Source organism: Protomyctophum bolini (genome assembly GCF_963924005.1).
Source record: "Protomyctophum bolini genome assembly, chromosome: 11".
Taxonomy (NCBI): Eukaryota; Metazoa; Chordata; class Actinopteri; order Myctophiformes; family Myctophidae; genus Protomyctophum; species Protomyctophum bolini.
Genome location: NC_137872.1, coordinates 12744895 through 12756755, shown reverse-complemented (window position 1 = coordinate 12756755; position 11861 = coordinate 12744895). Strand labels below are relative to the sequence as shown.

The window sequence follows — 11861 nt, the reverse complement described above, 5'->3', positions numbered from 1 at the left end:
TATACCAGGGATACGTTTATGGACTTGGATCTGGCGAAACCTAAACCTACAGCTAAAATGGGGGGGGGGGGGGGGGGGGAGAAAGGTGTGTCTGTTTGAAAATGTATAATTTTATTGTCATTTCCAATTAAGGGGCAATAGCCAGCAGCAAATGCATTTAAACTCTGGCGTACAATATTGTGCTTAAAAAAAGCTCTTCATTACCACAAAATTGCTCTTAAAAGTGGTTTCTATAACTTGAAAAGTGAATTATTGACTAGTTTTCATGATTTGGAAAATACATACATTGTCAAAATTGACATGCTTTGCATGGTAAAATCGCACAGGTATAAAACAAAGAAAAACATAATGTACTTACATTTTAAAGGGAAAAATAAGCAGTTGTCAAATATATTAGTCTTTTGTTGGTGATGGACAAAAAGAGACTTGGACCCTGACTATGTTTATCTATTTGTTTAGAAAAAAGTAGTCTCCACTGCTTATGGATGTGTATGTACATGTCACACTTGCATACTTATCAGTCAAATGTGCTCAACAGCCAAACAAACAGAAAACCAGGCACACAAATACACATACGTTCCTACAAGAACATACAGTAACAGTAAAACCAAAACATGCCAAATTTAAAGTGATCAATAAAATTGTTTTCCTTAAAAAAAAGAGCACAATTAGAAAATAAAGACTTTTAAAATACACTTTAAAAACATGTCGGTACCAGGAACTATTTCCGGTGCCAAACAGCGGCTTAAATAAACGTCCATGTTCTGAGTGCCAGTTCTATAAATGGCACATACGTCTGCTCGCATTGCTTCATTTCATGGCTAAAATACACAAGAACTGGGTGAAAGAATGCCTGTGCTGTCCTCACTTCCTCAGTCAAAGCCCAGGCATGATGTAGGCAATGTTGTCCAATGTGTTGGACTGAAATTAAAAAGAGAAAAACATTCAAAAATGTTACCACAAATTGCTTTGTTTGTACAAATAATGATCGATTACATTTGTCCCAACGAATCTGCATCCATTCCATTCACTGACTGTAAATAACTGGGGTGCAATTAACACGTTGACATGTTAATAACAGGGATGGACTAGGGTGGAATAAAGAGGAATTTAGTTAACAGATAGCAACACAAACACACATGAACAAACTCTTTACAACTAACTTACTAAAGTGTAAAAATAAATATTTTCTCACCTTTTTAAAAAGACAAATATCTGCGCATTCAATTTCCATTCAAGTTTTACATATATAAATATTATGTCCAGACTCAATGGGAATCGTCGACAAGCAGTTTTTTCCATGCATCCCATTATGTATGTCCAAGTGTGTTGTATTCTGATAACCACAAAGCAGCTGTAATTTTCTTCCAATCACTTTATTTTGTTTCAGAGGACAGAATATGTTAAGCACATAATGTAGTTATACTACTGTGCGAAATGACAAGCAGGAAGCGCTGAAGACAGCAGAAAGACGGCCTATACACCACTAAAAACTGGAACACAAAATTGGTCTGTTTGACTTATTTATTTAAGTACAAGCCGACACACAAACCTCTGAATTTCACTGAGGAGGGCCCTGTCAATTGTGGATTTGTTAGTAGTGTGTTCACTTGGACATGTGTTTTACATTGGATTTAGTACATGTTGACAGGGAGGAAGGTTACATAAATTTGACAAGTTTCCTATTAGCATCTTCACTCTTGAATTTGTGGTGGTTTCAACAATGGCATCACAAATGAGTGCCAGTGTCTTAAGGGGATGGTTGTGACTTTTTGCGGTGCGCCCGGCCCATTCAAACAAATCCTTTCTTAAGCCTTTTAAAATCCTAAGCCTTTTACATTTGTGCTTTTGCCTTGCTTTGTTCGGGAAGACATTTATAAATTGGATACGGTTGGAAAGGGATTTGGTTATACCGGTAGACTAAGACGTTAAGTTGTTTTGTTTGCATGAAAGGATTGGGCCTGTGGGAAATGACAAACTTGAATATAAACCAAAGTAGTTAGTGGAGCTGAAACTACTAGATTGGCGTGAATCGATACCAGTAACATACCAGCACAGTGCGAGGACATCCGTTGAGCTGTGGAATCTGTGCCGTGAGACACGTCAATGGCCCCAGGGCACACAAGATGGAGTCTAGGAGGACAGACAAACTTCCTGAAACTGCTACCATCCCCTAAGAAAAGAAATAAAAACTGTTTATTGGTTTTGCTGAACAAATAATGTGATTTGGTATTATATTAATGTCATGGGAAGTATGGCTTGACACGTCGGAGATCAAGAAGCCCAAGGAAGACATCCGCACACAATTTATCCACACCGGAATTGTCTAGACCAGGGGTGCCCAAAAGGTAGATCACATGACATGCCCCTAAAAAAAGTATACAAAAATATATTTTTGGCATCTGCCACTTGAATTAAGGTGACTTGATTCATTGATCAAAAAGGGCCTGTCAGCTCAAACCCACATGCAATATTTTGTTTTCAAGAGTGTTGCTGTGCACAAACGTCAGAGGCATTACAGATTAAATACAAAAAACCATCTACCTATTCCATTTCTCCATTCCAAGTGCATTTGACTTATATGTAACACCAGTGCCGCTATTCCATATTTAAACTAGTTTCAGCAATTGTTTAATATTATTTTTTCGGTAGGTAGATCTTGTTGAGGCAGTCACTTTGAAAGTAGCTCTCAAGTCAAAAAAGTGTGGGCACGCCTGGTCTAGACTCTAGAGTAGTAATGTCAACACCATAAACAAATGAAAAACTGAAAAAGTACCAGATCATGGCATTGATTGCCTCCAAAAACTAAGATCCTTTAAAATGTGATACAATGTGTCCACTTCCCGTAAGAACTTGCCCGTGTGTGTACCCTCCATTCTATTCGTGTATGTGTCTGTCTTCATACAAACCTCGGTTTCTTGTAGCCGATGGCCAATGAGAGACAGCGATTCTCCAAGTAGCTGCAGGTGAGCTGCTGCATCGATGGGATCCACATCAGGGATTCGTGCCGGTGACAGAGACACACCGCTGGACGCTCTCGAAGGAGACACCAGCCCTGTGGCGATTCCTACACCTTTTATAGAACCTGACACACAGAGACAACTGACAATGATTACGGCTTCTAAAACAATAATGGTGCCAATAAACGTCGCTGGCTATTAATGGGGGCCATTGGCAGTGACAGATAATCTTATCTAAAGTACCTATCCACATGTTTCATGGTTTAAATCTTCAGATAAATTATCTCAGTTCAAAAAAAAGGTACAAATCAAGAATCCCCCCCCTCCCCCAAATATGTACCTCTTACCTCTATCTTTGCCTTCATTTATTATTCCATATCCTATGAATACTGTATGTACTGTATACATTTGATCCTCCAGAAGTTGGGAAGCACTTGTTTTGTATCACTCAACATCCCTGCAACATCCCTCACTGACCATAATAAAAAATAATTAGTGAGGCTCTGATTGGCGTTCTACATGTGGTCTGTCTTGAGTTGTGTTCACTGCTTGTTTTAGTGATACAAATTAATGCTTAGTAGATATGTAGAGCCTAAGAAACTATATTATTAGGATTTTTTATTAGGACTTTCACAGGTTACCTGACCAAAAACAAACGGCACCATGGCACCAGTCTGCAACTGGTCAGTCCAAACCGCTGCAATGTTTGCGACTGGTTTCAAGTTGCGACTAGTTGCATTGGTGTGAACTGGCCTTAACACTTGGAAGTGAGTTTCTAGTAGAAATGAAGAGTTCAGGGATGATTACCCTTGCTTTTTCCATCTGTGGAGGGTTTGCGTTTGACGGTGGTGGCTTCGGCTTTGTTCTGTTTGTGCTGAAGATACTGTGCTTTCTGCCTCCACACCTGAGCAGAACCGTACAAAGAGGGCATTTTACATACCAACACCACAAGCCCTAATGACAATGTTCAGGGCATTTCCAAAGAAATTTCTGTTTCTGACTTGTGTTAAAAGCTTGAACTAACTCACCAGTTTATCTTTCTCAGGCATAGCCTTCCATACCTCTGCAAGCTTTTTACTGAGCTCTCCAAACACTGTAAATCAGAAATACAGACTGATTTAGTACCAGTTCATTCATAGAATGGATTCAACAGTCAGTAGTTATTTAACAAAATATTAACAACTTATCTGATATATTTAGATTATACTTCTTATAGTATTATATATAATTGACATATTCCCAAATAAAAACAGTGCCATTATATGCCTCCAAGATATTTATAATGTTTACTTTCTTATCGGTTATCCTGACGTTATGTAAGATAAGAGCATTATTGACTTTATTGATTTAATTCACTGTCTTCAAGGACACTATAACAGTTAAAGAATACAGATTACAGGGCAAGAAAATAAATTGCTGAAGTAGATAGAGCATGAAGGAAACGGAAAGACATTACAGTCAAAGCAACGCCATCGGTAAGTTGGTAAGAGGACAATAAATAAATAAAAATATGCACATATATAATAGAGATCACATAAATCATAATTATAACCAATAAAGAAAATACAAATATATTGATTTTGTTAATAACTTTTCTCAGTTGACATTAATATTTTTCAGTCAGGGTTAGTCAGGGTTAGCCGTAGAATTTCAGCAGCCCCAATGAAGATTGGGTTTACTTTGGCTACCCCCACCCCAAAACATTCCCACAACCGAGAACAACTTCTGTCTCATGATATTTTTTGGGCCCTGGGCGTGGAACGATCTACAGACCAGATTAAAATTGGCTTCCTTGATCCCCCCTAGTGACTTAAGAGGTTTGCCTCTGGCATTCTCCAGCCATTGCTCCTGCTTTGACAAGTAGCAATTGCTGTGTTCTTAGTTTTATATTAGCTTAGTAGTTTCTTGATGTATTGTTCTTATTAGTCTTTTTTAGTCTGTACTTGGTTAGCTATTTAGACTCTCTCTGAGCCTCCCTAGGTTTTTGGTATTACGGATGTCATGTTTGTCTTGTCATGTCCTGTATTTGTTGTTACTGGCAGAGCTGTGTAACATTTATTTGCCTCTTCTCTTGGCCAGTGCGCACTGGTAAAATGTGATTTTACTGGTTAAATAAATAAAGAATTGTATTACCACACATAATGAGCGAATACACATGCAATGCTGAAATTGCCAGTTGACAGTTAGTGGCAATCTAGAGTGCAACATTTGTTATATTCATTGGTTAACCCAAAACATATTTACATAAAATAATACTAATAATAAATGAAGTGTTTACTTTGTTTATTGGGTCCAGCCTTCAGTTGACCTTGACCTAGTGCTGGCTGCTCTGCGTTGATGTTGACCCGGTACTCCTTACAGAACACCTGGTACGCTGTCGTAGGCGCTGTTCGCTTGGGCTTCTTGGGCTGTTTGAATTAGAGAGGGTGAAATGGTTAATTTGGGGGTTTTATTTTGAAGTTTCAGCCTCAAACGGCAGAATCTAAGTTTCTGAACAAATTTTTTGGCATCCATTATTAGGTATGCCCATATGATGACCTAACCTGACGCTGCCAGATGAGGGCGGTATTGGGGAAACATATTCCCCAACACAACACTCATCTGGGATCTCTGACAGAGTTGAGCCCTGAGTCAGATCTGCTTCGTACCGAACCAATCAGCGTGAGCTAAAGGCGGGATATGTGCAAAAGCGGATGTGAAGCTATATAGACACGTCAATATGATTGGTTGTGTTTGCACGCCCACACTTGAAAAAAAGGAACAGCCCCGTCATCGAATTTGCTTCCGCGATCCCAGATCCCAATAAGCTGTGAAACAAATTTGTGTAGCAAGCTTCTTGGATCTGGCAGCGTCAGGTTAATGATGACCACGGATATGGTATAAAAGTGTGAAAAACGTATTTCACTAGGTCTTTGTGGAATACGAGATTCTATGATTTAAGTGAAGTGAGTGGCAGACTATGCATCTTACCTAATATAAAAGGTATAATACAAATATGGTAATACAAATTAAACAAAATACTTAAATAAGTAAATGTAAGTAAATGTAAGTGTGGGGAAAAAACTGAACACAAATTTGGTGTGGTGAATGAACATAAACTAGCAGATGTGTCCATAGCAGATGATGCTGAGACGCTACGGCTCTGCTTTTAAAACATGGAGAAAAAAGTTCTCTATTAACGGCTAGAAGGCTTAAAACCACTGACCAATGCACTTTAGCTCTCATGGCCTTCATCAGGTAAAAGACTACAGTAATGTATACTCAGTGGGATGACGGTGCCCAAAAAGAACAGCTTCTCAAGCTTGTACCGCAAGCGAAACTGTCATGCAATGACATTTCTTTTTAAATATTTTGAATACATCAACTAGAATGTCTGCCCACATTTACACATGGAACCGAATAGTGGTGCAACAGTTGATATAACGTGCACGCACGCGCACGCGCACGCGCACACGCACACGCACACACACACACACACACACACACACACACACACACACACACACACAGTAGATAAGTAATCAATAGAATAATGATAGTTGCAGCCCTAGAACTGAGTCGACTACCAGTGGCACTGAAGGGGGCTTCAACTTTACCTTATCTTTATCCTTGTCATGCTTCTCTTCCTTCTTTTTCTTCTTTTCCGTCACAGTGTTGTTACCTTGATGGTGGTGTTGCGGAGCAGGTGGGCCCATGGCATACATAGGACCCACAAGACTGTGGTTGACAGTGGGAGGATGGGAGTGACCGTGACCTCTGGAGGCGTCTGGATGAGACCATGTACACAAGAAATGTAAAAAGTTAAGATACAATTTTAAATACAGAATATGATCTCACTTCATGCATACTGAACCAGTTACTACATTATGAGGATAATATAATGTAGCCATAGGTGCTGGGTTTTTTTTGGCAAATTTGTCTGTGTAGTTTAAGCCCAGTGTTGTTTTGTACTTCTGTTTAATATTTATTCAATTGTAATTAAATATACCTATATCTAAGTCCTAACTAGAGAAAGGACTATGTTTCTTCGTGGGGAAAAATCAACATTTATCTTATTACATGGCTTTGTTGAATACTTATTATTTCTTATTTATTTCTGTCTACCTTCATTATTTGCATATTATTTATGTATTTGTTTGTATCAGTACTTGTTGCCTCTTTATGTTCATGCTTACTTGTTCACAAATGCTATGTACATAATTTAGAAAGTTAGAAAGATATGTTCTCTTTGCTTGTCCCCAGATGCTGAATTGTTTAATATGCCTTTTAAAGTCCTTGAATTAAGACGATGTAAACTCATCTACTGCATCATGTTCACCCACCTCCAGATCCTTTGCTGTGCTTCTTCTCTCTTCCACTCTTCTCCTTGTCCCTGTCCTTCTCCTTGTCCTTCTTCTTCTTACTCTTCTTGCTCTTCTTGCTCTTCTTCTTGGACAGGTGCGTGTACGAGTCGTCTATCACCAGCTCTCCTGCCTCCAGCTCCCCTCCGGAGGAAGAGCTGTCATCTCCCATGCCTCCTCCATAGTGACCTGATGAAGAGGACAGAATGAGCGCTGTACGACTAAAAGCTAGAAACAACAAACCTCAGAGGGGATGGTAGCTGTCGGCTTGAGTTCCAGCTTCTCAGAATCTATCCTGAAATTGAGTCTTTAATGCGCCACTGCAGAGGTGCTAATTATAATGTATTGACATACTATACAGTACTGCACAAATTGGATAAAATAGGATTCATTCAAATAAGTAATGATTATAGTTTTAAGCTGCTCCTGAAACGGCATTTGGTTAAATATGAATTGAATGGATTGAGACTCAACCTACTAGTCTTTCTGGTTACCATATTGTTGCAAAGATGTGTCATGCATTTTGATACAGAAAAACATTGTTGAAAGGAAACCAGTACTCAACTCAATCAATATACCTTTGAATGATTTCAGTAATATTTTCTTCTGTTTCAACTTTCAACACATCTTTACTCATAACATTCACAACAAAGTTTTTACACACACACACACACACACACACACACGATGCATCCAAGCGAAAGTCATTTAATATCCTCTTACCTTCCACCTCCACTTCCTTCCCCACCACAGGCAGTGGATCTCGACTCTGCTGCACTTTCTTTTTGGGTGACTTGGAGGGCGGGGCGCCACGCTCCCGATCCTTCTCCTTCCGTGCACCTCCTTTGGTCCCGTGGGATGCTGGGAATGGGGGGTAGCTCTCTGTCTCCTCTTTCTCTGGTGACATGATGAGCTTCATCTTCAGGCCATCAGCCTCGCGCAGCGTCAATGGCTCCTCCTTGGGGGCACCGCCGTGGAACAGGGATGATTTGGACGAGGAGTGCTTCTTGGAGGACGACGAAGATGAGGAGGGCACGGGGCGCGAGTGAGAGAGAGTGTGGCCCCCTTTGTTCCCGGTGCCTTCACGCTTGCGGTCCTTTGAGCCGTGAGAGGAGAAGGTAGGGTAGGAGGGCTTCTTGTGCAGGTGTGGGCTGGGGTCTGAACCAGTGGCCATGGGCGAGGTGATGGCCTGCAAGAGGCCCATTGCTGTGTCTGTAGGGTGCGAGGAGCCAGCGGAAGGGGAGGAGAGTGGCGGGGAGCGATCGGCAGACTTGCGTTTCTTCTTGTGGGAAGGTGGACCAGGGCCATCGTGGTCTTACACAGTTGAATAAAGGAGTTAATACCACACAATCAGACAACTCAACAGAAACCAAAACCAAATTCAAGCCTAACTGTATGTTCCCTGCTCTCACCTCGGTAATAGTAGTCATCGTTGTGTTTTTTCTTCTTCTTATGTGAATCGCCACCACCAAGGAGGAAAAGTTCGGAGTCCTAATTTTAAAAAAGTCACTGTGTTTATGCGTAATGGTTCACAGAAATCGGTATGGTCTTCGGAAAATTAAAAGCGTAAAACTATCTGAGTCGATAACATAGCGCCTTTAAAGCTGTCTAATCTCTTAATGTAAAACAATTAGGATTTTGCAGAGATTTTACCTTGGGCCGTTTTTTGGACGACTTGCGGACCTCAGCGGCAATCTCCTCTTCCTCTCTGAGCAGGTCCTTGTATGACCTCCTCTTCTCTCTCTGACTACGACCAGCCACAAGGCCCCTGTCTCCCTCCATACCCACGTCTGAAAGAAGCAGAACATCGTTATTAAGCGGCTTACCTTGAGAAGAAAATGATGGCACATGTAGAATATATGGGAATATGTGGTTTAATACATCTATTGGCAAGTGCACTCTGTGTAGATCAGGTCCCAGTGATTGGCATAACTAGTTCTTCTTTCCTAACTGGGGTACAGTTAGGAAAGCTTCATAATTGTGTGGTGTTAACTGTATGGTGATGTAATATAGTGAACAGCATGAGTTACATTAGCAGTAATTACCCATTCCTCCGGCTCCTTTACCCTTGATCTCTTCAAAAGCCATGACTCCTCTTCCTAAAAAGGATTTCTTGCTGCAGAACAATGCAATGTAAACATGAAGACAGGGGCAATGATCTGTTAAACAATTATATCGTTAAACACATGTTTTTAAAAGCAGATAAATATTAAAGAATAAAATCGCACCCGTGTGAAGTGAGGGGCGCTCTTATCATCATGCATCATCTCATTCCGGCCAATCATAATTTGCATCCTCACTTTTGTCTTCAATGTTTGTGTTTACACAAACACTCAAAGCTGGCCATTCATTGTCAATGGCATTCAATGTTTGTGAGTGTTAGGACAATGTTTGTCGTTTACACAAACCCTCAAAGTTGGACATATACAGTTTTATGTCACTCAGTCAGAACACAGAATATTATTAAATCAAACCAGCTGAAAACTTTGTAAATTGTGACTTGAGTTCATAACGTAAAATATCATACTACTCGTGGCCTATAAAGCTATACTAAACAGAACTGAAGCCAGCCAGTTCATTAATTCCATCACAAGTTGAGCTTAGCTATGAAGAGCGACGACTTGGGCAGGAACATCTATCATCCAAGTCGAAGGAGACTGAAGATCACTTAGTAAACTGACCAAAAAGACACAAACCCCTGGATGCGCTGCAGCCTGCTTATTACAGTAGTAGTACCGGTTTATCGTTACAAAACAGTACATAATTGATAGACAAATTCCCGCCTCCTTTCGTAGATATACACAAACACACCCCCTTCCATTCACACTTTGAGTTTTAACTCCCAACATTTCCACCGCTCGCTCTGCAGCGGCTCAATGCGCTCTGCTTTCTGGACACGGCTGCAACCACAGCCCGTGGCTTTCAAACACCGCCTAGGCCCGGCTCGTCATAAGTGGACTAACACACTGACTTTCATGCATTTTACTTCATATAAGTGCACGTCCGCACTGGGGCGGCAGGGGTGTGTATTTTAGAAACACCAGGAGATGTGAAATGCACGAATTAATGAAATTGTACTACCTCTGTGGGTTCAACGATTTACGCGGGTCCGGTCGCCATCTTTGATATCGGTAGAGACAACACAACAATGCGTGTGGACCTGGGGGAGGGGCCTACCGAACGCAACCAATCAGCATCGAGTATGTAGCCATTAGGAATACGCCCTGGGAATACGTTGTATCAGCATCAGGATACAACATACAGTTATCAGAGTAATGCATTAGTAATCAATGTGAAAGTACAGTACAGTATTAACATTTACATAGATTACAATGCAGGAAAATGCTAAATGTAAATTAACAAATGTGTTCTAAACGTGGATAGACAAAACAGACAGGGCGTATTTCATAAATATATCCAAAGTTAATTTATTAACCCATTGATTTTAATCAGATATATAATATCCATTTACAACAATGATTTTAATCAGATATATAATATCCACTTTATACAACAATACATATAATCATTTTTACAGCACGGCACACATGGATGGATATTTCTTGTAAAGGCAGAATTATGCAGAAATACATTGTTGAAAGGGAAACCAGTACAGTACATTTATTAACTCATTGCTTTTAACCAGATATATAACATCCATTTACAACAAGGATTTTAATCAGATATATAATATCCATTTAAAACAATAAATATAATCATTTTACAGCTCACATTATGGAGCCTGAGATTTCATGAAAGGTAAGAGAGAAAGGCAAAATGATACAGAAAAACATTGTTGAAAGGAAACCAGTACAACTCAGTCAATATACCTTTGAATGATTTCAGTAATATTTTCTTCTATTTCAACACATCTTTACTCATAATCATTGGTAAACAACATTCACAACAAAGTTTATCAAATTTGCGCGCGCACACACACACACACACACACACACACACACACACACACACACACACACGAGACCGTAGTGTACACCTGCTATCTATCCCCCAGATTATGTTTCTGTAGAATGATTTGTGATGTGAACTTGGCCAATAAATCATCACCTCATGATCCACCTGAAAAAGAAAAGCAACTTGGTGAAAAATAAAATACACATATTTAAATACATATTTGGACTTGTGCATATCATTGCTGTCAGGCAGAAGCCTTAAATTGTATCCCCAATAAATTAATCTAAATGCGCAGCCCTATGTACTTCGCCATATGAAAGTATAGCCAATCTACAAGCTCACAAAGCGTCATATCATTGTGCTTTGTGAGGTTGTAGATCTCTTATTTCTTCTTCTTTAAAAAAAATGACATGCCCAACATGGAAGCCAGGTTGAAAGACCCCTTCGGGGGTTTGGACACTTATTATGTAAAAGGCCCACTTAACCCCAGACGGATACAGGTCCAGTGGGCAGCGAAACAATGTGGACAGCTCAATGTTAAATGGTCATTTGTTTACAAAGTATAAATATATATATGATATATATGCATGCAATGGCAGAGAAATTCCATACAGAGAGAAACTGAATGTGGACGCAAAGGCACGCT

General features: G+C 40.0%; 2 protein-coding genes across 6 annotated transcripts in view; both read right to left on the bottom strand.

The window, feature by feature from the left end:
• Positions 1 to 95: 95 nt before the first annotated feature.
• Positions 96 to 10421, bottom strand: hmgxb4a (HMG box domain containing 4a). Its single transcript, XM_080776034.1, has 13 exons — positions 10382 to 10421; positions 9346 to 9416; positions 8954 to 9090; positions 8713 to 8791; positions 8024 to 8614; positions 7283 to 7489; positions 6557 to 6726; positions 5239 to 5368; positions 3989 to 4053; positions 3768 to 3864; positions 2910 to 3085; positions 2051 to 2173; positions 96 to 921 (listed from the first exon to the last, which is right to left on the bottom strand). Exons 2-13 carry the CDS (start codon positions 9386 to 9388, stop codon positions 877 to 879), a joined length of 1863 nt encoding a protein of 620 aa, XP_080632160.1. The 5' UTR covers positions 9389 to 9416; positions 10382 to 10421; the 3' UTR covers positions 96 to 876.
• A 327-nt stretch (positions 10422 to 10748) lies between these two features.
• Positions 10749 to 11861, bottom strand: part of LOC308324106 (uncharacterized protein) — a 46425-nt gene continuing 45312 nt past the window's right edge. For all 5 annotated transcript variants that reach the window (XM_080776028.1, XM_080776030.1, XM_080776029.1 and 2 more), the window contains one exon: positions 10749 to 11380. In XM_080776028.1, coding sequence (XP_080632154.1) covers positions 11370 to 11380 — 11 coding nt within the window. In that variant the 3' untranslated portion in view covers positions 10749 to 11369. The remainder of the gene's footprint in view (positions 11381 to 11861) is intronic.

What these genes read in the sequence shown, in the direction of transcription:
- hmgxb4a (XM_080776034.1), bottom strand. Translation starts at nt 9,388, where the DNA reads ATGGCTTTTGAAGAGATCAAGGGTAAAGGAGCCGGAGGAATGG. An exon ending in TAAAGGAGCCGGAGGAATGG is followed by an intron (nt 9,091 to 9,345) that starts GTAATTACTGCT and finishes TGCTTCTTTCAG; the next exon opens with ACGTGGGTATGGAGGGAGAC. An exon ending in ATCGGCTACAAGAAACCGAG is followed by an intron (nt 2,174 to 2,909) that starts GTTTGTATGAAG and finishes TTCTTTTCTTAG; the next exon opens with GGGATGGTAGCAGTTTCAGG.